At 53.9% G+C, this 27,380-nt stretch overlaps 1 protein-coding gene across 1 annotated transcript in view; it reads right to left on the bottom strand.

Moving 5' to 3' along the window:
* Positions 1 to 27,380, bottom strand: part of NUP160 (nucleoporin 160) — a 45,228-nt gene that overhangs the window by 7,972 nt on the left and 9,876 nt on the right. Inside the window, exons 7-26 of the mRNA XM_054390640.1 lie at positions 26,709 to 26,786; positions 25,923 to 26,020; positions 25,003 to 25,087; positions 24,377 to 24,445; positions 23,151 to 23,234; positions 21,393 to 21,563; positions 21,200 to 21,299; positions 17,565 to 17,730; positions 16,788 to 16,903; positions 16,097 to 16,257; positions 14,397 to 14,530; positions 14,004 to 14,074; positions 11,693 to 11,852; positions 11,020 to 11,089; positions 8,575 to 8,673; positions 7,672 to 7,791; positions 1,529 to 1,624; positions 1,246 to 1,340; positions 473 to 569; positions 277 to 382 (exon numbers count right to left, since the gene is read on the bottom strand). Coding sequence (XP_054246615.1) covers positions 277 to 382; positions 473 to 569; positions 1,246 to 1,340; positions 1,529 to 1,624; positions 7,672 to 7,791; positions 8,575 to 8,673; positions 11,020 to 11,089; positions 11,693 to 11,852; positions 14,004 to 14,074; positions 14,397 to 14,530; positions 16,097 to 16,257; positions 16,788 to 16,903; positions 17,565 to 17,730; positions 21,200 to 21,299; positions 21,393 to 21,563; positions 23,151 to 23,234; positions 24,377 to 24,445; positions 25,003 to 25,087; positions 25,923 to 26,020; positions 26,709 to 26,786 — 2,176 coding nt within the window. The remainder of the gene's footprint in view (positions 1 to 276; positions 383 to 472; positions 570 to 1,245; positions 1,341 to 1,528; positions 1,625 to 7,671; positions 7,792 to 8,574; positions 8,674 to 11,019; positions 11,090 to 11,692; positions 11,853 to 14,003; positions 14,075 to 14,396; positions 14,531 to 16,096; positions 16,258 to 16,787; positions 16,904 to 17,564; positions 17,731 to 21,199; positions 21,300 to 21,392; positions 21,564 to 23,150; positions 23,235 to 24,376; positions 24,446 to 25,002; positions 25,088 to 25,922; positions 26,021 to 26,708; positions 26,787 to 27,380) is intronic.

The following is a 27,380-nucleotide window of genomic DNA, read 5'->3' as shown; positions in this document are numbered from 1 at the left end:
TGAACAACCCCAACTCTCTCAGCCTGGCCTCACAGCAGAGGGCTTCCAGCCCTCCCATCACTGCTGTGACCTCTGGCCCAGCTCCAACAGCTCCACGTCTCTGCTGTGCTGTGGACTCCAGAGCCAGCCCCAGCACTGCGGGTGGGGTCTCAGCAGAGGGGAGCAGAGGGACAGAGATCCCTCCCTGCCCCTGCTGCCCACAGTGCTGGGGATCAGGCCAGGAGATGGCTGACTCTCAGTGTCCCAGGTGTCAGCTGGTGCCAGCCCACGCCTCACCCTTGCGGTAGTTGTGGCGGTAGATGTGGAAGGCGTAGAGCAGCTCATAGTAGTTGTGGTTCATCAGGTCCACTGCCCGGGCGTGCGACTCGATGATCCCCACCACCTGTGGGGCACAGAAGCCCTCCCTGGGTCAACAACCCCTATTCCTGAGTGGGGTTGTGTCTCCTGGTTGCTCCCACTGCAGGCTGATTACCTCATTATGGAGGTTGATGTAGGGGAACTCCACCAGGTCCTGGAGCTGGGAGCGCTCGCAGAGAACCACCACTAGCTGGCGTAGACAGTCCAGCTGCCTGCAGAGAGAAGCACAACCCTTCTGGAGGGAACAAACCCATCTCCAGGACACAGCTTTTAAGCTGCTTTGTGACAAGCTCCATAGGTGGTTGGTTTTCCCCCCTTCCCCCCCCCCCTCTAGCTCAGAAAGAAGAAGCCCCTTCAGACATCTCCTGGGCTGGAACTGGAGCTCCTGGACAGCAGAGAGCCTCTGAAAAGGTCTCTGAGGAGGACAGAGTGCCTCCCTCAGCTCTATTTGGTTTAAGATGCTCCTCAGCCTGAACGAAAACGTGTTCCTAATTCTCCTCCAAACACCTATTCCAGACATTCCTCCTCTGCTGGGGTGAAATTTTATCTCCCCTAGATCATTTCCCAGCCAAAAATTCCACTCCTTTTATTTTTTTAAACTAAGCTAACTAGACTCCCAAAGCTTTCCAACATCTAACACAAGTCATCCTTCAGCCATTTTTTTTGGCCTCTTCCTTAAATCAGCTGCTTTGTTTCTTCCTCTGACACAGAAGCAGTGCCAGCTGTCCTCACCAAAATTAAGTCATCTTACTTTTGAAACACAACTTTTACAGGAGCTAAACCAGAACACAGCAGCCCTAAAGCATCATCTTCCTCTTGGTTGGATGGAGAAACTGATAGGTGGACCTCCAAGACAAGTGAGGATAAAGGCATAAAAGTGTCACCTACCTGCCTGGATCTGGGTTTTGTGTTAAGGCAACATATGCTTCATTGTTGTGCCCCAAATCCAAGTGATGTTTGAAGATACAAGTCCTCAAAGTTGCCTGAAAACACCAAAGAGCACAAAGTAGCAGGTTTGGAGTCATACAACCAAAGAAAAGTTCCCTTGAAGAAACATCTTGATGGAAAACCTGGTGGAGTGCAAGGTATTCCTGACCATGGCAGGGGGGGTTGGAACCAGATGATCTTTAAGGTCCCCTTCTAACTCAAATCTATGAAAGGTGTCCTGTACCTGGCTTCTCCAATCATCTGCTGATTCCATGATGGCCAAGGTGGCCAGCTGGATGACCAGCTCTGGCAAACCCACCATGTCCAACAAGCGCAGAACCTGGAAGAAGAAGTTGGGTTGGTCAGGAGGTTTTTTTCTGGTTTGTTTTCAAGAGCTGCTTCCACCCTAAGAGCAGTCAAAAGATTGTGATGATGTTTTTAAGCATTTTGAGTGAAAAAGGAAAGGTCTTGGTATGTTGCAAAGGTCTGAACCCAATCTCTGCATGTCAGGCCCAGGCTGCAGCTTTCATGGAAGGTTCATCTCCACACATCTGAGTTTTCTGAAACATTTTAAACCTGACAGTTCCAGAAAACCCCCTGTGACAGAGGTAAAATTATTCTGTCCCCAAGCACACATGAGCTGGAGACTAGAGAGCCTCTGAAAAGGTCTTCTCAGGAGGGCAGGCTCCGTCCCTCAGCACTATTTGGCAAGATGTTCCTCAGCTTCAAATTAAATGTGCTCTTATTTTTCCTCCCAATATCTAAGAGGGGAGAGGAAGAGAGAGAGAGAGAGAGAGAGAGGGGAGAGGAAGAGAGAGAGAGAGAGAGAGAGAGGGGAGAGGAAGAGAGAGAGAGAGAGAGAGGGGAGAGGAAGAGAGAGAGAGAGAGAGGGGAGAGGAAGAGAGAGAGAGAGAGAGAGAGGGGAGAGGAAGAGAGAGAGAGAGAGAGGGGAGAGGAAGAGAGAGAGAGAGAGAGGGGAGAGGAAGAGAGAGAGAGAGAGAGGGGAGAGGAAAAGAGAGAGAGAGAGAGAGAGGGGAGAGGAAGAGAGAGAGAGAGAGAGGGGAGAGGAAAGAGAGAGAGAGAGAGAGAGAGGAGAGGAAGAGAGAGAGAGAGGGGAGAGGAAGGGAGAGAGGAGAGGAGGGGAGAGGAAGGGAGAGAGGAGGAGAGAGGGAGAGGAGAGGAGAGAGGGAGAGAGGAGGGGAGAGGAGAAGGAGGAGGGAGGAGGAGAGGGAGAGAGGAGGAGGGGGAGGGAGAGAGGAGAGGGAGGAGGGAGAGAGGAAGGAGGAGAGGGGAGGAAGAGAGGGAGAGGAGAGGGGAGGGGAGAGAGGAGAGGGAGAGAGAGAGGGAGAGGGGAAGAGGAGGGAGGAGAGAGGGGAGGGGAGAGAGAGGAGGAGAGGGAGGGGAGAGGAGGAGAGGAGAGGGGGAGGGGAAGAGGGAGAGAGAGGAGGGGAGGGGAAGGGAGAGAGGAGAGGGGAGAGGAGGGAGGAGAGAGGAGAGGGGAGAGGAAGGAGGAGAGGAGAGGGGGAGAGGAGAGAGGAGAGAGAGGGGAGAGGAAGAGGAGAGGAGAGGAGGGGAGAGGAAGGAGAGAGGAGAGGGAGGAGGAGGGGAAGAGAGGAGAGGAGAGAGGAGGGGAGGGGGAAGGGAGGGAGAGGGAGGAGGGGGAGGGGAAGGAGGGAGAGAGGGAGGAGGGAGGGAGAGGGAGAGGAGGAGAGGGGAGAGGAAGAGGAGGAGGGAGAGGGAGGGGGAGGAGGGAGAGGAGGAGGGGAGAGAGGGAGGGGAGGAGAGGGAGGAGGAGAGGGGGAGGGAAGGAGGAGGGAGGGAGAGGGGGAGAGGAGGGAAGGAGAGGAGGGGGAGGGGAGAGGGAGGAGAGAGGGAGGGGGAGGAGGGGAGGAGAGGAGGGGAGGGGAGGAAGGGAGGAGGGGAGAGAGGAGGGGGAAGAGGAGGAGGGGAGGGAGAGGAGGAGAGGGGAGAGGAGGGGAGGAGGAGGAGAGAGGGGAGGGGGGAGGGAGAGAGGAGGGAGAGGGAGGGGAGGAAGGAGAGGGGAGGAGAGGGGAGAGGAGGAGGGAGAGGAGGAGGAGAGGAGGGGGAGGGGAGAGGAGAGAGGGAGAGAGGGGAGGGGAAGAGAGGAGAGGGAGAGGGGGAGGGGAGGAGGAGGGAGAGGAGGAGAGAGAGGGGAGGGGAGGAAGAGGAGAGAGGAGGGGGAGGGAAGGGAGAGGGAGAGGAGAGGGGGAGGGGGAGAGAGAGGAGGGAGGAGAGGGGAGAGGAGGGGAGAGGAGAGGGAGAGAGGGAGGGGAGAGGGAGAGGGGAGGAGGAGGGGAGGGGAAGGAGAGGAGGGAGGAGGGGAGGGGAAGAGAGGAGGGAGAGAGGAGGGGGGGGGGAAGAGGAGAGGGAGGAGAGGGGGAGGGGAGAGGAGAGGGAGAGAGAGGAGGGGGAGGGGAGGAGAGAGGAGAGGGAGGGAGAGAGGGGAGGGGAAGGGAGAGGAGGGAGAGGGAGGGGAGAGGGGAGGAGAGGGGGAGAGAGGAGGGGGGAGGAGGGGAGAGGAGGGAGAGGAGGAGGGAGGGGAGGGGGAAGAGGAGAGAGAGGGAGGAGAGGAGGGGAGGGGAGAGGAGGAGAGGGGAGAGGAGAGGGGAGGGAGGGGAAGGAGAGGAGGGGAGAGGGGAGGGGAGGGGGAGAGAGGAGAGGAGGGAGGAGGGGAGGGGAGAGAGGAGAGAGGAGGAGGGGGGAGGGGAGAGGGGAGAGGAGAGAGGGGGGAGGGGAGGAGAGAGGGAGGAGGGAGGAGAGGGGAGGGGAAGAGAGGGGGAGGAGAGGAGGGGAGGGGGAAGAGGAGGGAGAGGGGGGAGAAGGGGAGGGGAGGAGGAGAGGGGAGAGGGAGGGGAGAGAGGAGAGGGGGAGAGGGAGGGGGGAGGGGAGAGGAGAGAGGGAGGAGGAGGGGAGGAGGAGGAGGGAGGAGAGGAGGGGAGGGGGGAGGGAGGAGGAGAGAGGAGGAGGGAGGAGGGAGGGGGAAGGGAGGAGAGGAGAGGAGGGGGAGGGGAGGAGGAGGAGGGAGAGGAGAGAGGAGGGGAGGGGAAGAGGAGGAGGGAGAGGAGAGGGGAGGGGAGAGAGGAGGGGAGAGGGGGAGAGGGGAGGGAGAGAGGGAGGGGGAGGAGAGGGGAGGGAGGAGGGAAGAGGGAGGGAGAGAGAGGGGGAGGGAAGAGGAGGAGAGGAGGGGAGGGGAGGGGAGGAGAGGAGAGGAGGGAGGGGGAGGGGAGGAGAGGAGGAGAGGGAGGGGAGGGGGGAGGGAGAGGGAGGAGAGGAGGAGAGGGGAGGGGGAAGAGGAGGAGAGGGAGAGAGGAGGGGAGGAGGGAGAGAGGAGAGGGAGGAGAGGGGGGAGGGGAGAGGAGAGAGGAGGGAGAGGAGGGGAAGGGGAGGAGGAGGAGAGAGGGGAGGGAGGGGGAGGAGAGAGAGGGAGAGGAGGGGAGGGGAGGAGGGAGGGGAGAGAGGGAGGAGGGGAGGGGGGGAGGAGGGAGAGGAGGAGGGGGGAGAGGGAGAGGAGGGAGAGAGGAGGGGGAGGGGAAGGAGAGAGGGAGGAGAGGAGGGGGGGAGGGGAGAGAGAGGAGAGAGGAGGGAGAGGGGGAGGGGAGGAGAGAGAGGGAGGGAGGGGAGGGGAGAGAGAGGAGGGAGAGGAGGGGAGGGGGAGGAGAGAGGGGAGAAGGAGGGAGGGGAGGGGAGGAGGGAGAGGGAGGGAGGAGGGGGGGAGAGGAGAGGGAGGAGGAGGGGAGAGGAGGGGAGAGGAGAGGGGAGGGAAGAGGGGAGGAGGAGGGGGAGGGGAGAGGAGGAAGAGGGGAGGGAGGAGAGGGGAGGGAGGAGGGGAGGGGGGGAGGAGAGGAGAGAGGGGAGGGGAGGGAGGAGGAGAGGAGAGAGGGGAGGGGGAGAGGGGAGGAGAGAGAGGGGGGGGAGGGAGGAGAGGAGAGAGGGGGAGGGGAGAGGAGGGAGGAGAGAGGGAGGGGGAGGAGAGGGAGGAGGGGAGGGGGAGAGAGAGGAGAGGAGGGGAGGGGGAGGGGAGGAGAGGAGGGGGGGGAGAGGAGGAGGGAGGAGAGGGAGGGGGGAGGAGGGAGAGAGGGGAGGAGGGGGAGAGGAGGAGAGGGGGGAGGGGAGGAGAGGGGGAGGAGGGGGAGGGGGAAGAGGGAGGGAGGAGGGGAGGGGAGAGGAGGAGAGAGGGGGGGGGAAGAGGGAGGGAGAGGGAGGGGAGGGGGAGAGGAGGGGAGGAGGGGAGAGGGAGAGGGAGGGAGGGGAGGAGAGGGAGAGGGGGGGAGGGGAGGAGAGAGGAGAGGGGGAGGGGAGAGAGGGAGGAGGAGGGGAGGGGGAGAGGAGGGAGGAGGGGAGGGGAAGAGGAGGGAGGAGAGGGGAGGGGAGAGGGAGGGAGGAGAGGGGAGGGAAGAGGGAGAGGAGAGGGGGAGGGGAGGAGGGAGAGGAGAGGGGAGGGGAAGGAGGGAGGAGGGGAGAGGGGAGGGGAGGAGGAGAGGGGAGAGGGGAGGGGAGAGGAGAGAGGGGGGAGAGGGAGGGGAGAGAGAGGGGGAGGGGAGGAGAGAGGAGGGGGAGGGGAGGAGGAGAGGGAGGGGAGGGGAAGGAGGGGAGAGGGGGAGGGGGAGGAGGAGAGAGGGGGAGGGGAAGGGGAGGAGAGGAGAGGGGAGGGGGAGGAGGGAGGGGGGAGAGAGGGAGGGGAGGGAGGGGGGGGGGGAGGAGGAGGGGAGGGGAGGAGGGAAGAGAGGAGGGGAGGGGGGAGGGAGGGAGAGGAGAGAGGGGGAGGAGGGGGAGGAAGAGGAGAGGGGGAGGGGGAGGAGGAGAGGGGGGGAGGGGGAGGAGGAGAGGGGGAGGAGGGAGGGGAGAGGAGGAAGGAGGGAGGGGGAGGGGAGGAGAGAGGGGAGGGGGAGGGAGAGGGAGAGGAGGGGAGGGGAGAGGGGAGGAGAGGGAGGGGGAGAGGGAAGAGGAGAGGGAGGAGGAAGGAGGGAGGAGGGAGGGAAGAGGAGGAGGGGGAGAGGGAGGGAGGAGAGGGAGGGAAGGAGAGGAGGGGGAAGGAGGGAAGGAGGGGAGGGGAGAGGGAGGGAGGGAGGGGAGGGAAGGAGGGGAGGGAGGAGAGGGAGGAGAGGAGAGGGGGAGAGGAGGAGAGGAGGAGGGGAGAGGAAGGGGAGGAGGGGGGAGGAGGAAGAGAGGGAGGAGGGGGAGGGAAGGAGAGGGAGGGGAGAGGGAGGAGGAGGAGGGGAGAGGGGGAGAGGAGAGGGGGAGGAAGAGGAGGGGGAGGAGGGAGAGGAGAGGAGGGGGAGGAGGAGGAGGGAGGAGGAGAGGGGAGGAGAGGGGAGGAGGGAAGGAGGGAGAGGAGGAGGGAAGAGAGGAGGAGGGGAGAGGAGAGGGGGAGAGGAGGGGGAGGAAGAGGAGGAGGGGGAGGGAAGAGGGGAGAGAGGGGAGAGGAAGAGAGAGAGAGAGGGGAGAGGAAGAGAGAGAGAGGGGAGAGGAAGAGAGGAGAGAGGGGAGGAGGAAGAGAGAGAGAGGGGAGAGGAAGAGAGAGAGAGGGGAGAGGAAGAGAGAGAGAGGGGGAGAGGAAGAGAGAGAGAGGGGAGAGGAAGAGAGAGAGAGGGGAGAGGAAGAGAGAGAGAGAGAGGGGAGAGGAAGAGAGAGAGAGAGAGGGGAGAGGAAGAGAGAGAGAGAGGGGAGAGGAAGAGAGAGAGAGAGGGGAGAGGAAGAGAGAGAGGAGAGGGGAGAGGAAGAGAGAGAGAGGGGAGAGGAAGAGAGAGAGAGGGGAGAGGAAGAGAGAGAGAGGGGAGAGGAAGAGAGAGAGAGGGGAGAGGAAGAGAGAGAGAGAGGGGAGAGGAAGAGAGAGAGAGGGGAGAGGAAGAGAGAGAGAGGGGAGAGGAAGAAAAGTTCCTTTTCCATGGGCACCCAATCTTCATGTTTTCTGGAGTTGAAAAATCAGGGAAACCCTGACAATCAGCCCAGGTCTGAGCCTTCAGTCTGTCTGAACTGTGCTATTATGCAGAAAGATCTTATCTCACTTTAAAGACATTTAAATTAATTTGCCTCAAAGCTTCACTAACCTTCCCCTCAAGCAGTGCCTCACATCCAGCCTGGACATGTCTGGCTGCTGCCTCCAGCAGCTGGATCTCACTCTGCTTTTGTCTGCTGGATAACAAAATCCTCTGCTATTAAGGAACTAAGGAGGTGGAAAGTACCTGGCTTTCACACTCACCTCATCATCATCCCCTAAAGAAAGCTAACAGAGGTTTCACCACCCAAAAAAATAAGTGGTGTTTGAGTCTCAAAGTCACTTCCCCAAAAAGCCAGGGATGGAGCAGGAATTCCCTCTCCAAGCAGGGTCTGTGTGGAATGCCTTGGTGCCTGCTGGCCCAACCATACCTTGTTGTAGTACTGCAGGCGTGGGGTGGAGACCATCTCACCCTCCTCAGGTTGGATCAGCCTGTCCAAGAACTCCTCTCTTCCCACCTCTGAGGCAGCTTGGCGGAAACAATCCAAAGCCTGGAAGCAAAGAAAGCAGTTTGTGGGTGTCCTCAGGGGCCTGGCCCAGCCTGTTGGACTGGTGAGAGGAGAGCACTGCTCTCCCAGCTCCAGCACATGGCTGGTTCCAACCTAACAAGAACTTCCCCAAGAGCAGACCCCACCACGCTGCTCCAACCTCATTCTCTGCCCAAAGGATGAGGTGGATGTTTGCTGAAATGAGAAGGTTCCAGTGAGACCTTCTTGCTGTCTTTCAGTAATTAAAGGAGACCTACAAGACTGGGACAGACTTTTGAGCAGGGCCTGTGGGAGCTCACAATGGCTGCCTTGGCCCTGTGCCAGGAAGGTGCCTTGGGGACAACTGGGATTGGTCACTGCCATTTTGGGGAGAACTTCTTGTGGCCTTTCAGTAATTAAAGGTGACCTACAAGATTGGGAGAGACATCTGAGTAGGGCCTGTTGTGAAAGGACAAGAGGTGATGGTTTCAAAGTAACAGAGGAAGATCCAGACTGGAGAGAAGGGAGAGATTTCTGCCTCTGAGGGTGATGAGAGCCTGTCCCAGGCTGCCCAGAGAGGTGGGAGATGCCCTATCCCTGGCAGCACTGCAGGTCAGGTTTGGGGCTCTGAGCAACCTGCTCTGGTTGGGGATGTCCCTGCTGACTGCAAGGGGCCTTGGACTGCTTCAAAGGTCCCTTCAACCCAAAGTGGGCTAGGATTCTCTGAAACAAGGCTGACCCTATCTGTCACCCCTCCCCTCCCAGACTCCAGAGGGATGCAGTGCCGGAAGGAGACAAGGACCTTACCTTGTGGCCCTCACCCATGACCAGGTAGCAGCGGCCCATCATGAAGCAGCAGGAGCCCATGTTCACATGGCACCAGGGCTGCAGCAGGCGAATGTATTCCTGCAGGAGAGGAGGAAGAGGAGCAGCAGTTCAAGTCAGCCCTCACTCATGACCTGCAGGCAACCAGGCCCAGGTCTCTAACACCAAAGCACCATTTCAGTGGCCTCCTTAGCTGCTGAGCTCACACAAATCCTGCTCCTGGCAGCTCAAGGGCTGGTATCCCCAGCCTCAAAGTCCTTTTGGTGCACAGCTGGGAAGCCATTCCCAACGTGCTCCTGGGAAATGACCTGCTCTGAATGTAGTGTGTAAGAAGTGGTCATGGAGATGTTAGATAGAAGGTTGGACTTGATGATCTTAGAGGTCTCTTCTGACCTTAATGATTCTCTATGCCTCAGAAACCAGTGCCCAACACCTTTAAAAAAAAGATATGAGGCTTCTCTACAACCTTTGAACTGCGAAGGGAAGGTGACCTTGGTGTGCACAGAGCTCATGGATATATGCAGACCATGGGAGAACAGGGAAAACAGGTGTTAGAAGAGCAAAGAGAGGGAGAACAGCCATGGAAAAAAAGCATGGATTAGAGCAACAAACTGATGGGCAGGGGGTGGAGTGCTGACAGCACCAAGGATACCCTGTAAATAAAGCTGTAACATAGATGCTGGCCAAAACTCCAGGTTGATCCAACTCATCCTGGCCTTGTGCCTGCTGTCAGGATAACAGAAGGGCTGCAAAGTGTCATCACCTCTCAAAAAGCAATGATGAAAACTCAGGAAACTGGCAGCTCTTGTGCTTAAGAGAGCAGCGTTTGCTCCTCATGCTTGGAGAAGCAGAGATATTCCACCAGCAGAGCTCTGGGACTCAGCAGGAAAGGAGAAGCAGCCAGCACCTGGTGGTAAAGCCAAGATCTCACCAGCTGAGCAGCATCTTTGCACAGACCTAAACACCAACGCACAGACCCTGCCTAACCCAGCTTTGGGCCACTCTGAACCACGTGGTCGTTCCGAGCCACGTGGCAACAACATCCTGAGGCCGGATTCAGCTCTGGGATTAGGCAGGGACAGGAGATAAATCCCACCTCAGGTTTGCTCAACAGCTTGTCATACAGAATAAGCAACTAGGAGAGCTTTGGCCCTGCTCCCAGGCCAGTGCTTTGGGCATTAGGCCTTCCCCATGCTCGTTACCCCCAGGGTGCTGCCTGCATCTCTCCCCCACTATTTGGGTCACCCTTCTCGCTCTGAGTGGCAAATCTGGTGTTAGCTCCTGGAGGTTAATCCAAGTTTACATGATCGACTGGGATCAGTGAGCACAGCAGAAGGTGGATGGGAGGAGGAAAAGCCTTCTCCTGCTGAGATAAAAGTCCCTCCTATCTCCTGGAGGCAGGATGCAAGTGAGGTGAGAGCAATGCGAGGAAATGCACAGTGTGCTGGGGAGGAGACAGATGCCAGGAGGTAGAAAGATGCTGCCCAAACCATTTCCTGGCTCTAAAGCCCAGCAGAGCTGACATTCTTCTCAGCAGCAAGAGGAACACAAAGGAAATGAAATTCAGCCTCGAGGTGGAAAGGACTGTGAGGAGAAAAGGTTCTGCTAAGCAGAAGGAAAACAGCTCATTACCAACAGCCTGTGCCCCAAGGACTGCCATGGGTTGTGGGGGATAAAAGCTATCACGTGGAGCTGCAGATGAAAAATTGTGTGGTTCAGAAGTAGAGCACAGCAGCTACAAAGCCTCTGAAGAGCACAGGAAGAGGTGGTGGAGGAAGAGTGGCCTGAAAATGTGGCCAGCAGGACTAGGGCAGGGATTGTCCTCTTGTGCTTGGCACTGGTAAGGCTGAACATCAAATACTGGGGTGAGTTTTGGGCCCCTCACTCCAAGAAGGACATTGAGGAGCTAGAGCACGTGCACAGAAGGGCAACAAAGATGGTGAAAGGTTTAGAGCACAAGGAGAAGGGTCTGGAGAACAACTGAGGGACCAGGGGTTGTTCAGCCTGGAGAAAAGGAGGCTGAGGGGAGACCTTCTGGCTCTCTGCAACTCCCTGAAAAGAGACTGGAGCCAGCTAGGAGTCAGGGTCCTCTCCAAAGGAACAAGTGACAGAGCAAGAGGCAATGGCCTCAAGTTGCCCCAGGGGAGGTTTAGGTTGGACATGAGGAACAATTTCTTGCACTTGTCAGTTGCCAAGGCCTGGTCCAGGGTGCCCAGGGCAGTGGTGGAGTCCCCATCCCTGGAGGGGTTTCAGAGCCGTGGGGATGTGGTACTGAGGGACATGGTTCAGTGGTGACCTGGCAGTGCTGGGTTAAGGGTTGCACTGGATCATCCTGGAGGTCTTTTCTAACCAAACCAGTCCTGTGAGTCTCTGATCTTACAGACCATTTCCAACCAAAGCAATTCCATGATTGCAGGAAGGACTCACCTGTAGCTGGGTATACTGACAGCTTCCCATCAGGCACTCAGGGAAGAGGAATCCAGGATTGCTGGGCCATCTGAGCAGGAAAGTTAAGGAACAATCCCAAAAAAGAGAGCTCCCAGAGCTAGTCTAAAAAAAAAAAAAAAAAGCAGTCAGTATGCCTCTGGAGCTGGCTTTGTGGGAGGCAAGCAGAGAAGATTAAGCTGCTCTTTCTCCAAGTCATTATTCTGTAATAAGATTTATCCACATTAGAACAAAACCATCAGCACACCTAATCCAGAACTGCCCAAAATCTTTGCCACCCCTCCAAATCTCCTGGAGTCCCAAGGCAAAGTTGTTAGAGCTCTGGGGCTTAAAGTCAAACCCTCAAATCCTTCATTGTGCACCTAAACTGGAGGAGATTCTGTGAAATCTTCAAATACCCACAAATCCCATCAAGACCAACAACAGTTCCTGGGAGAGATTTGGCTTCAAAATCTGCGTGTGAAAAACATTGATTTTGGAAGCTCAGTGGTGAAGATGCCAAAATAAAATCCTCTGCTTGCCCCAACCCTCTTCACACAGCCCCACCAGTGCTCCCAGCCTCAACACTGGGATGTGTTAGATCATGTAGAAGCTCCTGAAACACCATGAAGTCCTCTGGTCACAGCCTGGTGAGTGGGGTTCCAGCCAAGGATACAGGAGAGGCAGAAAATCAGCCACGATGGCAGTAACCAGATGGGGCCAGTTCAAACTTGTTTCAGCCAAAGAGGTGTTTGGTTGCAAGAAGAGTCTGGAGATGATGTGTTTTCTGGCCACTTCCTGGAAAAACAGCTCCACAATTGTTTGAGGACTGGATACTGAAAAGACAAGTTAAAGGAAAACTGAAGGAGAGGGTCTGCAAGCAGCTGATCCAAAGTTTCACACCATGCTGCATCAGCAGCCCCAACAACAGAGATTTAAAGCAGAGCAACAGACACTGAAGACTCAGACTTGTTGGGTTTGGGTTTCTCCTGCTGTCTGGTGAAGTCAGAAAGAGCAGCAGGAGATCAAAGAGCCACAGACTGCATTGTTTATTAATCACCACTCAATTATAATAGCAAAAAAAAAACCAAACCCCACCAACAAAAAAACCCCACCAACAAAAAAAACCAACAAAGAGCTGTGCTCATTCTCTGGCTGTGCCATTCTCAACCTAGCCACAGGGTTTCCAGTGACAGGACAAGGGGCACAAACTGGAAGCCAACTGAAGCTGAGGAGAAAGTTGTTTGGTGTGAGGGTGCTGGAGGCCTGGAGCAGGCTGGCCAGAGAGGTTGTGGAGTGTCCTTGTGTGGAGAGCTTCCAACCCCCCCTGGGCATTGTGCTGCTGGGCAAGCTGCTGTGGGTGCCCTGCTGGAGCAGGGGGCTTGGACTGGCTGAGCTCCAGAGGTCCCTTCCAAGCCTACCACACTGGGATTCTGAAAGTGCTGATTTGGCTCTCTGGCTCAGGTCCAACACCTCCCTTCTCATTCCAACACACTGCTGTCCCCTCTGCTCACTGTTCTCAGCTGCCACCTCCTCACTATCTTCCCCACACACTTGACATATTTCTCCTGAAGCAGAGCAGCCAAACAGGACTTTCCTCACCAGCTGGCCAAGAAATAACCCACGACAGCAGCACACACAAAGGCTGTTTTCAGCTTTGCTTTCAGGCACTGACATTTACATGGGAGGCCCTCCTGAACCAAGACTCCGATTTGGGGAAGAGTTCAGGCTTTGGAGGTCACAGCCCTGCTTACAAAGAGCAGAGATGTCCCAAAGCCATCAAGGAGCAGAAGAAATCTCACTCTCCCCCAGCTCCTAGCCCTGCACTGCTGTCTATTTGTCATTGATTTTCTCAGCTCCCTCTGAAGTGTCTAGCCTTGAAGTACAAACTAGTCACAGCAGGCTCCTACCTGTGTGTTTTCTTCCTTTCCCTCCTCACCACCTCCCTTCTCTAACCACTTCAAGGTATTCATTCTCCTAATTAAGCTTTTATACCCTGCTCCATTAGGATTTCTGCCCCTAGACCAAAGTGTCCAACTTTGCAACAAGGTTTTTACATCATGAAGGAATCATCAGCTGCAATTTCTCCCCATTCAGGTCTGAACTGCAAAGTGCTGGCAGCACAAGGAGGTTTTGGAGATTTCCTGCATTCTCTCATTTTCCCAAGCTGCTGCTGCTCCTGCTTGTGGTGAGATAAAGGTGAAGCAGCAGGACACACCAGGGCTGTTCCACTACAGCCATGGTCATGTACAGCAGAGAGAGGTAGACCTGGCCAAGTTGGCTGAGTGAGGCCTTTCCTATGCTTCAAGGACTTCAAGGGGCTGGAGCAAAGTCCAGAGGAGGGCAAGGAAGGTGGTGAAAGGTCTGAAGCACAAAGAATCTGGAGAACTGAGAAACCTAGGATTGTTCAGACTGGAGAAAAGGAAGCTGAGGGGAGACCTCCTGGCTCTCTTACAACTCCCTCAAAGGAGGTTGAAGCTAGGTGGGGGTCAGGCTCTTCTCCCAGGTAATAAGTTATAGGATGAGAAGAAGCAACCTGAAGCTGCCACTGGGAAGGTTTAGGTTGGATATGAATAATTTCTTCTCCTTGAGGGTTGTCAAGGCCTGGCCCAGGCTGCCCAGGGCAGTGGTAGAGTCCCCATCCCTAGAGGGTGTTTCAAAGTTGTGGAGATGTGGTGCTGAGAAACATGGTTTGGTGGTGACCTGGCAGTGCAGGGTTAAGGGTTGGACTCCACGGATCTTTTCCAACCAAAATGATTCTATGATTCCATGACCTTAATGGTCTCTTCCCATCCTCCTCAGGATGAGGAGCAGAACCATGTCTCTGCTCAGAGTCCAATGCTGCAGGGCACTTTGTGGTGGTGGTGGTGATTTTTTGGTGGACAACCTGACAACCATCTCCACATTGGGGGAGTCATTCACCCTAGGGTGGCAGAGGGAGTGCCAGGGATACAAACCACAAGCTGATGAGCTGGGCAACATCTTACCTAGCTTATGGGGTGTAACAGCAGTGGTGTCTGCTAACTCCAACACAGAGAGATGCTGCAGATTAGACTCCCTGGAGAAGAAAAAGCCATCAGTGAAGAGACAACAAAACGCCTCCTGCTTTAATTGTGCTCATTGTTCAACTCCTACAGCTGCAGAAGGCAACAGCAGGGAACAGCCAGGCCTGGCAGGGTGGAATTAGCACAAGGCAGAGTCAGGTCAACACGAGGAAGGGAAAAGAAAAACCACAAAGGAAAAAAACCTTTCCCAGCACAACCTGACTCTTGGAGTGATATTCCCACAGCAACCAGCAGCTTTTCATGCCAGGGAGGATATTTCAGGTGGGTTCAGGAGGAAGCTACATTTAGAAGCAGAACAGGCAGGGTGGTACTTACAGCGTGTCGACGGGGACATCCGAGGCCAGGCACTGGCTCGCCCACCTGATCAGGTAGTAGGAGAGCAGGAGGGGAGAGGTGCGGTGCAGCAGGTCCTGCTGAGACTGGAAGAGTTGGCCCCCTCCCAAAACCATCTGCAAGTCAACCATAGAGGTTGGAACAGTGAGAGGCCAAGCCTGGAGTAACAGAGGTTGGCACAGTAGCCCCAGAGCAACAGCAGGACAAGGACAAGCAGAGAGGTTTGTACTGGACTTGGCTTGTCCCTCCTGCCAACACCAAGGTGGTCAACAGCCTGGTAGTTCACTCAGGTCATGCAGGGGACCAGCAGGACTCTTGCACACACCAGTATAATCCAGTCACAAATGAGAGTGTCACTTAGACCAGTCAGTTAACTGCTCTGGTGGCCCAGAGGCTGTGGGGATAGTTATCATTGAATCACAGACTGGTTTGGGTGGGAAGGGACCTTTAAAGGTCACCTAGTCTAGCAGCAGGGATATCTTCAACCAGAGCCCCAGACAACCTGACCTGGAATAGTTCCAGGAATGGGGCATCTCTCAGAGATAATTATCTCTGCTAAAAAGTTTGAATATGGAAAGTGTGGCTTGAATTCTTCTGTGTACTCTTGCTCCCATGGGTTGATAAACTGGGCCACCACTTAATAGACATCTTCATGCAAGGTGGTCAGAATGATGTCAGATGTGGAGGGTAGGAATTAGGGGTGGAGAGCAAAGCCCTGGGAATTGCTCTTCAGATTAGGTTGAGCTGATGAAAGAGTTTGACTTGACCAGTTGTAGAGTATGAAAAGTGAGTCAGATCTGTCTAGAAAAGGACTTGTGTAGGCAACTGATGTCCAGCCTCAGGCATGCAGTGTACTGGTGGCCTATTCTTGGCAGGGGAAGTCCCTGCTTACTGTAGCAGGGTTGGACTAAATGACCTCTAGAGGTCCCTTCCAACCCAGTGCATTCTAGGATTGTAGAATTCCCTCTCCATGAATTTCTCAGCCACTCCTTGCTGTGGACAATCTCTCTACAATCCTGAAGGAGGCTGAGGTGAAACCTTCTGGCTTCTCTTATAACTCCTTCAAAGGAGGTTGGAGCTAGGTGGGGGTCAGGCTCTTTCCCAGGTAACAAGTGATAAGACAAGAAGAAACAGCCTCGAGTTGCCCTAGGGGAGGTTTAGGTTGGACATGAGAAACAATTCATTGTCCCTGAGGGTAGTCAAGGCCTGGCCCAGGCTGCCCAGGGCAGTGGTGGAGTCCCTGTCCCTGGAGGGGTTTCAAAGCAGTGGAGATGTGGTGCTGAGGTACACGGTTTGATGGTGAGTGGCAGTACTGGGTTAAGGGTTGGACTTGATGATCTTTGAGATCACTTCCAACCAAAACAATTCCACACCGGTGCATGCACTGTGAGAAGGAAGGATGGGGAGCAGATGGAAGAGCTGTACGTGCCCAGGCAGGGGTGCACCAGGCAGCAGGCTGGAGAAGATCCCCTCCTCCCAGAAAAAGAGCTTCCTGGGTGCTCAGCATGGATAGAGGGAGCCAGGGTGTGAGCACATCGCTCTGGGATGACAAAAGAGGAGGCTCACCCAAGCCTGGGGCTACTCAAAGAGCTGCCAGTGTTTGTGGGAAAGAACAAAGCTCAGCCTAGCACCAGCAGAAGCCCAGATGCCAAAGTTCAAAGCACTTGGAGGGCTGTACTCACAGGATCTCCCAGCCTCAGCAAGAGCTGCTGGAGGATCAGCAGGTCCCGGCAGATGAGGAAGCGGATGGTGGCAATCTTACAGACCCCCCAGCACAGCACGCTGCCAGCCGTGCCGCTGCCGTACAGCTGGCTCAGGTTCAGCTGCAGGCTTAAGTGAGGAGCTGAAAGAGCATTAAAAAAAAAATAAATAAAAACAAATCACCCAGGTAAAAGAAAGGAACCAGAATAGGAACATTCATTGAGCAGCTACCTGCCCAACCCAAAAAGCCCTGCCAGGGAGCTTTCACAGAATCATAGAAGGGTAGGGGTTGGAAGGGAGTCCAAGCCCTCTGCCAAGGCAGGGTGACGTTAGAGAAGGTCACACAGGAACACATCCAGGTGGATTTGGAACGTCTCCAGAAATGGAGACTCCACCACCTCTCTGGACAGCCTATCCCAAGGCTCTGTCACCCTTAAAGAAGTTAACGTTTAGATGGAGCTTCTTATGTTCCAGTTTGTGTCCATTGGCCCTTGTCCACCGAACAAAGCCTGGTCCCATCCTCCTGACACCCACCCTTGAAGTATTGATCAGCATTGATGAGATCTCCCCTTCAGTCTGCTCTCCTCCAGACTAAAAAGCCCCAATTCCCTCAGTCTTTCCTCATCAGAGAGATGTTCCTGGCCCCTCAGCATCTTTTGCATCCCTTTTCACCTCTCTCCATGTCAGTGTCCATCTCATAGTCCATCTCTCGGATGAGCACCCCGATGGCATGGATGGGGTTCCTGATCTCCTGCAGTTTGCTGTGGATCTCCTCCAGCACGTTTTCCCTGCAACATGGGAGAAAAAAAAAATTAAAATAAATAAAAAGCAGCAATATGAAGGGTTTAACTCAAGAGGGCTCCCTCTCCTCCCTCACAAATCCTTCCTGGAAGGCAGTGATCAGCTTGGACATTCCTGATGGGAATCCTCTTCTGGCTTGGAGTTTGATGACAGTGCCTGCAGGCAGCAGGCTATTTATTCCACACCCTCAGGCAACCAGGAAATAGCAGTTGGATGGTTGGCATTCCACAGGGGAACGATTTCAGGAGGCAGGCACAGCAACCACATGCCTTGACCAAAGCTCTGACCTCTACCCAGCTTCTGCAGACTCATTTTCCATGCTCCAACGATCATCTAACAGGAATGTGTTGCTCTTCTGCTCTCTATTCATGTTGCAACCATCACCTAACAGGAATGTGTTGCTCTTCTCCTCTCTCTCTCACCTGAGAAGCCCCAAAAATGTCTTTTCTGGAAGGCCCCAAGCAACAGCAAAAGGAGCTGTGGAGGGAAAGCCCTGCTAACATCACCAATACCCAGGCTCCCCACCTCTGGAAAACTCTTCCTGCAGCACAGGGAGAGCCCACGCATCCCAACTCAGCTTTGATGTCAATCCAGGACGGCTCCAAGGCAATCCCTGCTCAGCCATCCCTACCAAAACCATCTCCTTACGTGTCATTAGCTATCAAGTCCTCCAGGATCTGCTCTGCAGCCTTTTCTGGAGGCTGGAGGCGGGAGCAGGCCATTTCCATGCTGAAGGCCATTTCCATGGAAATTGATTCCCCGATCAGGCGAAGGCACTGGACAAGACAGACAACATCACGAGACATCTCCAAATCTGGAATGAAAGAATCTAACTGTGGATTTACATGAAGATTTCAAAGCAAACCTGGCAGGACCATTCCAAAAACCAGTTTAGTTCAGCTTCTGGTTCAGCAGATTGGTCTCAAACTGACCCCTCCCTGACTATGAGGCCCAGGTAAAACTCAGCAGTTGAGAAGGACTTGGGTTTTGGTTTTTGGAAAGCACAAAATCATAGAATGGCTCAAGTTAGAAGGGACCTTAGAGATCATCTACTCCAACCTCCCCACCATGGGCAGGGACACCTCTCAACTAAACTTGGTTGCTCAAGGCCTCACCCAGTCTGGCCTTGAACACCCCCAGGGAGGAGGCATCCACAACCTCCCTGGGCAGCCTGTTCCAGAGTCCCATCACCCTTGTACTGAAGAACTTCTTCCTCACATCCAGTCTAACCCTGCTCTCCCTCAGCTTCAAACCACTCCCCCTTGTCCTGTCTCTAGACACCCTGTGGTGGGTGAGAAGTCCCTCTGCAGCCTTCCTGTAGGATCCCTTCAGGTATTGGAAGGCATCCACAAGGTCCCCCCAGTGTCTTCTCCAGGCTGACCAACCCCAGCTCCCTCAGCCTATCCTCACAGCAGAGGTGCTCCAGCCCTTGGATCATCTTTGTTGCCCTCCTCTGGACTTGCTCCAACAGCTCTGGGTCCTTCTTATACTGGGGACACCAGATGGAACAACAAATCCATGGTTTGGATGGGTGGATGCTTCACTGGGTTAAAAACTATGGGAATGAAGTTAACTCCAGCTGGTGACCAGTCACAAGAGGTCTTTATCAATGATCTGCACAAAGGGATCAAGGCACTCTCACTCAGTTTGCAGATGACACCAAGCTGTGAGGGACTCTTGGCATGCTGGAGGGTTGGAGGCTCTACAGAGGAGTGTGGCCAGGCTGGATCAATGGGAAGTCAATGAGATGAGGTTAAACACCACCAAGAGCTGGGTCCTGCACTTGGGTCACAACAACCCCATGAGGCTCCAGGCTTGGGGTACAGTGGCTGGGAAGTGCCTGTTGGAAAAGGACCTGGCAGGGGGTTGATGACAGCAGCTGAAGACGAGCCAGGGTGTACCAAGGTGGTCAACAAGGCCACCAGCATCCTGGCCTGGATCAGCAAGAGTGAGGCCAGCAGGAGCAGGGCAGGGATTGTCCCCCTGGACCCCAGTCCTAGGGTCAGTTTTGGGCCCCTCACTCCAAGAAGGACATTAAGAGGCTGGAGCAGGGCCAGAGAAGGGCAATGAAGCTGAGGAAGGGTCTGGAGAACAGGGCTGGGAAGGGGCAGCTAAGGGACCTGTGGTTGTTCAGCCTGAAAAAAAGGAGGCTGAGGGGAGACCTTCTGGCTCTCTGCAACTCCCTGAAAAGAAGCTGTAGCCAGGTGGGGCTTGGGCTCTTCTGCCAAGAAACAAGTGACAGGACAAGAGGGAATGACCACAAGTTGCCCCAGGGGAGGTTTAGGTTGGACATGAAGAGAAAACTTCCTTCATTGAAAGCTTCTCAAACACTGGATCAGACACTCCAAGGAGGTGGTTGAATCCCTATCCCTGGAAGTGTTTCAAAGGTGCAGAGGGACATGGTTTAGCACCAGACTGGGAAGAGTTAGAGAATGGTTGGACTGGATGATCTTAAAGGTCTTTTGTGACCAAAAGGATTTTGTGAAACCAATGAAATTCCCTTCAAGGGATCTTCTCCAGCCACAGGTTGGAAAGGAAATAATTAATGCAGAGTAAGAGCAAAAACATCCCCACAGCAAAGAGCTAAGATGGCTCAGCCCTGCCAGGCAGAAAATACTCTCCAGCAGCACCACCTCTAACAGCCCAGAGAGGATTTTCACCTTCTTAGAAGTGATCTGAGAAGGCAGCTCTGAGGGTTTAAGTCACTGCTTTGCAATGCAAGCCTTGAGATATCTGGGGTTGGTGGGGTTTGCTTTGTTTTGTTTTTAATTAAATCACATTTTTGGAAAGGTTTGAAAACAGCCAGAGCAGGAACTTCTGGCCTCCCAAACCCAGCCCAGGCCTCCAGCTTCCCTTTCCCTGGCAGCCAGAAATAACTTGGCCAAAATGATGATGATGATTTTACTTTAGAAAAACATCAAAATCATCCTCAGTGGAGCTGAGGTAACATTTTCCATTGCTTTTTTGCTCCTGAAACGTCATTCCAGGGCCAGCAAAGCCTAGAGGGCACTGTGGTGACAGCACGAACGACAGCTTAGCTGGGGATTGGCTTCCTGGAGACAAGAACCAAAACCCAGTCCTTCTCCACAGCTCACACCACAACATCCATACAAAAATATCCCACTAAGATCTCAGTTTGAAATGCTGAGGGTGTAAGGAGGGACACAAGTTTCCTGCTTGTCTGGAATCTTGGAGTTGCCTCCATCAGCAAGACACAGATTGGGGAATTTTAAGGAAGGGAAGAGCTTGTGCTGAGGTCTCGTGGCAAAGCTCAGCAAGCTCCCAGCAGAGAGAACGCTGAGCAAGGTTCATTTCAGAGATGTTCCACAGAATCCCAGCCTGATGGGAGCTGGAAAGGACCTCTGGAGCTCAGCCAGTCCAAGCCCCCTGCTCCAGCAGGGCACCCACAGCAGCTTGCCCAGCAGCACAATGCCCAGGGGGGGTTGCAAGCTCTCCACACAAGGACACTCCACAACCTCTCTGGCCAGCCTGCTCCAGGCCTCCAGCACCCTCACACCAAACAACTTTCTCCTCATCCTCAGGAAATGCAACCTCCTGGCTTCCACTTTGTGCCCTCTGCCCCTTGGCCTGGCCCTGGGCACCACTGAGCAGAGTCTGGCCCCAGCCTCTGGCCCGCCACAAGTACTTTAGCTCTTGCTGAGCATTGAGCAGATCTCCTTTGGGGCTGCTCTTCTGCAGGCTCAGCAGCCCCAGGGCTCTCAGCCTTTCCTCCTCAGAGATTTAATTCATTAACATTCTGCTCTCCTCACCAGCCCTGGCAACTGGTCAGCCCACTATGGAGCTCCAACCTGGCAGATCTCTCTCTCAGAGAACAGGCATGAAGAGGGCACTAATTTACTGCAGCCTGCACAGGTAAGTTTGTAAAGCCATGAGGGCAAAGGATTCAGCACAGGCTTTTGTCACTGAGCAAGCAAATTTTTAGGCTGGACATAAGGAAATATTTCCTTCTCCTTGAGGGTTATCAAGGCCTGGCCCAGGCTGCCCAGGGCAGTAGTGGAGTCCCTGTCTCTGGAGGGGTTTCAAAGCCATGGAGATGTGGTGCTGAGGGCCATGGTTTAGTGGTGCCCTGGCAGTTAAAGGTTGGACTCACAAGTCTTTAAGGTATTTTCCAAACAAAATGATTCCCATGATTCTAGCTATGGTGTGAGGAGAACCTTGAGACACCTGTATGGGAACTCCCATATTCCCCTGCCCACAGGGCTTCCACTGTTGGAAGCTGAAATGCTGCACATCAGGGAAGAGCTCCACACCCCCTCACTTACCATCAAAGATAGCAGCATCGTCCTCAGTCAGGAGGTGCTCATTGGAGAGGAGATAGAGGTGGTCCACCCAGGGACAGGGCATGAGGAAAGACAGAGAGCCCTAGAAAAGTGAAGAGAAAGCTCATCTTTGAGCTCCCCAAACCCACACCTCAGTCAGAAGAACTCTCCTCCCCAAGACCATCACTCAGCTGACCTTCTTTAGCAGGCAGACCATGCTGGTGTAAGGGTTCAAGAGCAGGGCCAGCGGCTGCGAGATTGCTTCTTGGTACTGAAGGCAGCAGGCATAGAACTTGGACCAGAACTCCACCTGCAGCTGCCAGAACTCCTCTGGTGAGCACTCATACTCTGTCACACTGCCCTGGAACTACAGCAAGCAAAGCAAGATGTCAGAAGAACACAGCAACCCAGAGAGGACAGGTTTTGTGAGCTGAAGGACATAGGGTTGTTGAGCTTGGGGAAAAGAAGGCTGAGGGGAGACCCTCTGGCTCTCTGCAACTCCCTCAAAGGAGGTAGGAGCCAGGTGGGGGTCAAGCTCTTATCCAAAGGAACAAGCAAGAGGACAAGAGGAAATGGTCTCAAGTTGCCCCAGGGGAGGTTTGAGTTGGACATGAGGAACAATTTCTTTTCTTTGAGGGTTGTCAGGGCTGCCAAGGCAGCAGTGGAGCCCTGTTTCCTGAAGAGGTTTCAAAGCTATGGAGATGTGGTGCTGAGGGCCATGGTTTAGTGGTGCCCAGGCAGTGCTGGGTTAAGGGTTGGACTCCATGATCTTAAAGCTCTTTCCCAATCTTAATGATTCTGTGATTCTCTGATCAATTGCAGCATTTATCCTATTGGCTGGTCCCTCACCAAGAGTGTCCCACCTTCACATGGTTGTGGTTTACAAACACCAATTTTCAGGCCTCTTCCCCACCACCTTCCTGTCACAACAAAGAATGAGGAAAGAAAATCCTCTTTCTACACAACCTCAGATAAAAAAAGCACCACCAGTGTCAAGAACAAGGGCAGCACTGCTCTTCTCCTTAAAAGGATCAAGCATGGTGACTGCTGGAGAGGACATAAAACTGTCCTCTCTAGTGAACTTTCTAGTCTAGGCTCAAGGATAAGCCACAACTGGAAGGTCTGCTGGCTTGGAGAACCAGGAAAATCTGGAAGAGGAGGATAACATGGGAGGAATTCAGACCCCCAGAAAGTCAGCAGCTGAGCTTTCAGGTAGGTGCTCCTAAGGAGATTATCTTCTGGTGTCCAAAATTGTGAGGAACAGCTGTGTGGTGGTGGCCAGCATTTAGAATCACAGAATCATAGAATCAGTCAGGGTTGGAAGGGACCACAAGGATCAATCCAGTTCCAACCCCCCAGCCATGGGCAGGGACACCTCACACTAGATCAGGCTGGCCAGAGCCTCATCCAGCCTGGCTGCAAAAACCTCCAGGGATGGGACCTCAACCACCTCCCTGGACAACCCATTCCAGGCTCTCACCACTCTCACAGGGAAGAACTTCTTCCTCATGTCCAGCCTGAATCTCCCCACTTCCAGCTTTATTCCATTCCCCCCAGTCCTGTCACTACCTGATAGCCTAAAAAGTCCCTCCCCAGCTTTCTTGTAGGCCCCATTCAGATACTGGAAGGGAGCAGGGAGCTTAGAATTGGCAGCATGTGATGTTCCAGCAGCAACACTCAGACAGCAGAACATGAAAGAACTCAAAAAAAAAAAAAGAAAAGGGAATGGAAAATTCAGGCAAGGAGGAGAAAAATTTGTACTGCAAATTAGAAGTGGAAGTTAAACAGAGTTATGTGAGATACAAAGTGATCCCGAGGCCTTGTTTTATCCCTTCTTTGGGGAGAAAATGGACAAAACAAAGCCTGGAGCCTTTTATCTCACATAACTTTGCTGAGCCATCATGACATACAAGGAACGGTAAGAACAAAACAGGGTGGTGGGAAAACATCTCACCTCACTTTCCACAGCCAAGGTAACCTCCTTTTTTAACTCATCCCATGTCAGATCCATGTGCCTCTCAGTTCCTTGAGAAAAGATCTGGAAAGAAGAAGAGGAAAACTTTACTTTAAAGCAAGAGTTGTGTCCCACTTCCTCCTGGGTGGATGGAGGAAGGCTCCTGGTAGGCAGAGCATGGAATTATGGAATCATTTTAGTTGGAAGAGACCTTTAAAATCTTGTTGCCCAGAGAGGTGGTGGAGTCACCATCCCTGGAGGCGTTCAAGAAATGTGTGGCCATGGCACCTGGGGACATGGTTTAGTGGCCATGGTGGTGTTAGGTTCACGGTTGGACTCATTGATCTTAGAGGGCTTTTCCAACCTAAACAACTCTAGGATTCTGTGAGTCCAACCCTTAAGCCAGCACTACCAGGGTACCACTAAACTACAGCCCTCTGCACCACATCTCCATGGCTTTGAAACCTCACCAGGAATGGAGACTCCACCACTGCCCTGGGCAGCCTGGGCCAGGCCTTGACAACCCTCAAGCGCAAGAAATTGTTCCTCATGTCCAACCTAAACCTTTCCTGGGGCAGCTTGAGGCCATTTCCTCTTATCCCATCACTTGTTCCTTGGGAGAAGAGCCTGACCCCCAACTGGCTCTAACCTCCTTTGAGGGAGTTGGAGAGCCAGAAGGTCTCCCCTCAGGCTCCTTTTCTCCAGGGTGAACAACCCCATATCCCTCAGCTGTTCCTTGCTTGTGCTCTAGCTCTAGGCTGCAAGGACAGAAGCACTGCACATAGCAGCTCTCTCTTGATCTTGGTCTCCACAAGGTCACAGCACATGGAAGCAAAATTATCAGAGCAGCAGAAGATTGTTTTGCCTTGCTCTGCCCTCAACAGCCCTGGAGAAGCCAGACCCAAGTGGGTAGATCCTGAGACACCAAACCACAGCAAGCTGAGAAGTCTGTTGGCCCAGCTAAAGCAGCAAGCAGTGAAAAACAAGCTCAGCAACTTCCTGTCCTAAAGGGAAAACATCATCTGGAAGCCACATTCTGCCTCCCACCACCAGCACACACCAGCTGAAGCACAGGAGAAACATCACTGACTTGCTCCAGTGACTACTGACAGGTCTTCAACAACCCAGTGCAAACTGAGGCCCACCATAAGCTCCAAGGAGTCCTGCTGCCTCACGTCTAAAGGGCCAGGAAGAAGTTGAGCTGCACCAATCAGCCTCTCACTAACCTGCAGAGCCTTCTGGATAGCTGCGTTGGTGAAGCGCCCGGGCATGAAGAGGTACTCCAGGTAGGTCTCCTGCAGAAAGATCTCAGTTTAAGGACACATGTCAAGAGAAGAGCATTCAAGACACTGCTTCAGGTCCTTCCTCCCATTCCCAAACTCATCCCCTTGCATCTGTGTTTCTTTCCACCTTCAGTTCACACCCACACCATGCTCTGACCTCTCCTGTTCACCCCTTCAGCAGCTTCCATCACAGAACATTGCTCCCCACACCACTCCAGCTCCTCTTTAGTCATGGCTGGTCTCAATGTTCTCTGTTGACTGACTGGAATTTCCCCTCATCCCTCAACTTCTGGTTTCATAACCATGCTGAGGGCTTTAATGATGTGGTAAAGCTGGTCTTCCTGAGGCTGAGGCTTGTCCTCTTTAATTTGGAGTCATTTTAAGAGTCTATCAATATCATTTCACAGAATCACTATGGTTGGAAAAGACCTTCAAGATCATCAACTCTAATCTACCAAAGCCATTACTACACCATATCCTTGAGCAAAAGTACACTTGAACTGTCTCCTAATGTTCTCCTGGGTAGAGAAGCTTCATCACTACTTGTTGGTACTTTATAGTAGGCTCACCCTGGGGTCCTGATCATGTCGAACTGTCACCTCCTCCTCAGGCAGAGGCTGCACAAAGACCTGGTTCCACTGCCCTGCCACATTTCTGGGAGAAAGGGGGAAAAAAAAAAAAAAAATCAAACCCAACAGTTTTGCATTGCAGAGGTTCCACACAGCATGCCCAGGAGCATTCACCTGAACCACACCTGCCACCTCCACCAGTAGTCATGGACTTTACAGCCACTATAGCACAGTTTAGGCTGGAAAAGACCTCAAAGATCACAGAGTCCAACCCTTAACCCAGCACTGCCAGGGCACCACTAAACCATGGCCCTCAGCACCACATCTCCATAGCTCTGAAACCCTTCTAGGAATGGGGACTCCACCACTGCCCTGGCCAGCCTGAGCCAGGCCTTAACAACTCTTTGGGATTAAGACATTTCTCTCCATGTCCAACATGAACCTCCCAGGCACAATTTCAGGCCACTGCCTCTTGTCCTGTCACTTGTTCCTTGGCAGAGAAGCCTGACCCCCACCTGGCTCCAACCTCCTTGCAGGGAGGTGCAGAGACCCAGAAGGTCTCCCCTCAGCCTCCCTTTCTCCAGGCTGAACAACCCCAGCTCCCTCAGCGGCTCTTCCCAGACCTGTTCTCCAGACCCTTCCCAAGCTTTGCTGCCCTGCTCTGGACCTGCTCCAGCTTCTCAATATCCTTCCTGGAGTGAGAGGCTCAAAACTGACCCCAGGATTCCAGGTGTGGCCTCACCAGTGCCCAGTCCAGGAGCACTGCAGGAAGACTCAGTTGTGCACAAGACCACAAGAAGAAGAGGCAATTCTCCAGCAAGTAAGAGCAAGCCAAGAGGCTCACTCAGGAGTTTTACCAAGCAACCCATGGAGCTGCTCCAGCCCTCACCCACCCAAGGCTGTCAAAGACAGGAACTCACTGCTCAAAGTTGATGTATTTCACAACCGTTTGGTTCTCCTCGTTGTGCCACAGTGCCCAGATCTCGGCCGAGGTTAAGGCAAAGTCAACAAGAGTCTCCTAGGAGAGGAAGTGCACAAATGCCCTCTCTTATCATCAGCTCAAGGACACCAGTGATGTGTGCACTCAACAGCAAAACATCCCCTCAGATCATCAACCAGGCTTTGGGAAGAGTTCTTTATTCCACTCACATCACAGAATGGGTTTGGGTTGGAAGGGACCTTAAAGATCATCCAGTTCCAACCCCCACCCCATGGGCAGGGACACCTCCCACCAGCCCAAGGCCTGATCTAATCTGGCCTTGAACACCTCCAGGGAAGGAACATCCACAACCTCCCTGGGTAACCTGTTCCAGGGTCTTCCCACTCTCATTGTAAGGAATTTCTTCCTAATCTCCAGTCTCAATCTGCTCTCACCCCTCCTTTTGTTACTACAAGCCCTTGCAAAAAGCCCCTCCCCAGCTTTCTTCTTGGCTCTTTTAAGCACTGAAAGGCCACCAGATCTCCCTGGAGCCTTCTCTTCTCCAGGCTGAACAGCCACAACTTTCTCAGCCTGTCCCCACAGAGGAGGTGCTCCAGCCCTCTGATCATCTTTGTGGCCTCCTCTGGACCCACTCCAGCAGGTTCATGTCCTTCTTGTGTTGCAGTGCTCCAGGTGAGGTCTCCCCACCCCAGACTTCTGATCCCTCAGAGGAATCTCCCACACTCTTTCTCTTGGTGGCTCTGGGGAAGCTGGGCCCCATGCTCACCTGGGAGGAGAAGAGGGAGGAAATGTGGTCCAGGCTGTAGCGGCTGCTCTCAGTGCTCACCAGCTGGAAGACACAAAACTACAAAGACATTTCATAAGGCATTTGCTAAGCAATACACTGGAATGTCTCTGGTGAAGGGTCTAGAAGGTAAGTACTGTGAGGAGGACAGGACTCTGAGGTATTTCTGCCTCAACCTGAAGGCTTTGCAGCTGTCTTTGAAAGACTAAATCAGGAACACCTTAAACCCAGCACTGCTGGGCACTGCAGTGACAGCACAGCAGGGGCAAGTGAGGAGATTGCAGTGGAAACCCCTCTGAACCTTCAGGCCATTTGTCAATCAAGCTCTGGCTGTTCTCAGCAGAGCAAGCAGAATACCAGTGGGACAGCAGAGTACCAGAATGGTTTTGCTTGGAGAAGACCTTGAAGATCATGCAGTCCAGCTGTTAACCCAGCACTGCCAGGGCACCACTAAACCATGGCCCTTGGCACCACATCTCCACAGCTCTGAAACCCTTCTCCAGGGATGAAAACTCCACCACTGCCTTGGGCAGCCTGGGTCAGACATGGACAACCCTCAAGGGCAACAAATTGTTCCTGATGTCCAACCTACAACTCTCCTGGGGCAACTAGAGGCCACTTCCTCTTGCCCTATCCCTTGCTCCTTGGGAAAAG

Source organism: Indicator indicator, chromosome 21, assembly GCF_027791375.1.
Source record: "Indicator indicator isolate 239-I01 chromosome 21, UM_Iind_1.1, whole genome shotgun sequence".
NCBI lineage: Eukaryota > Metazoa > Chordata > Aves > Piciformes > Indicatoridae > Indicator > Indicator indicator.
Note: the sequence above shows the minus strand (reverse complement) of the source record. Positions and strands in the feature narration are given on the sequence as shown.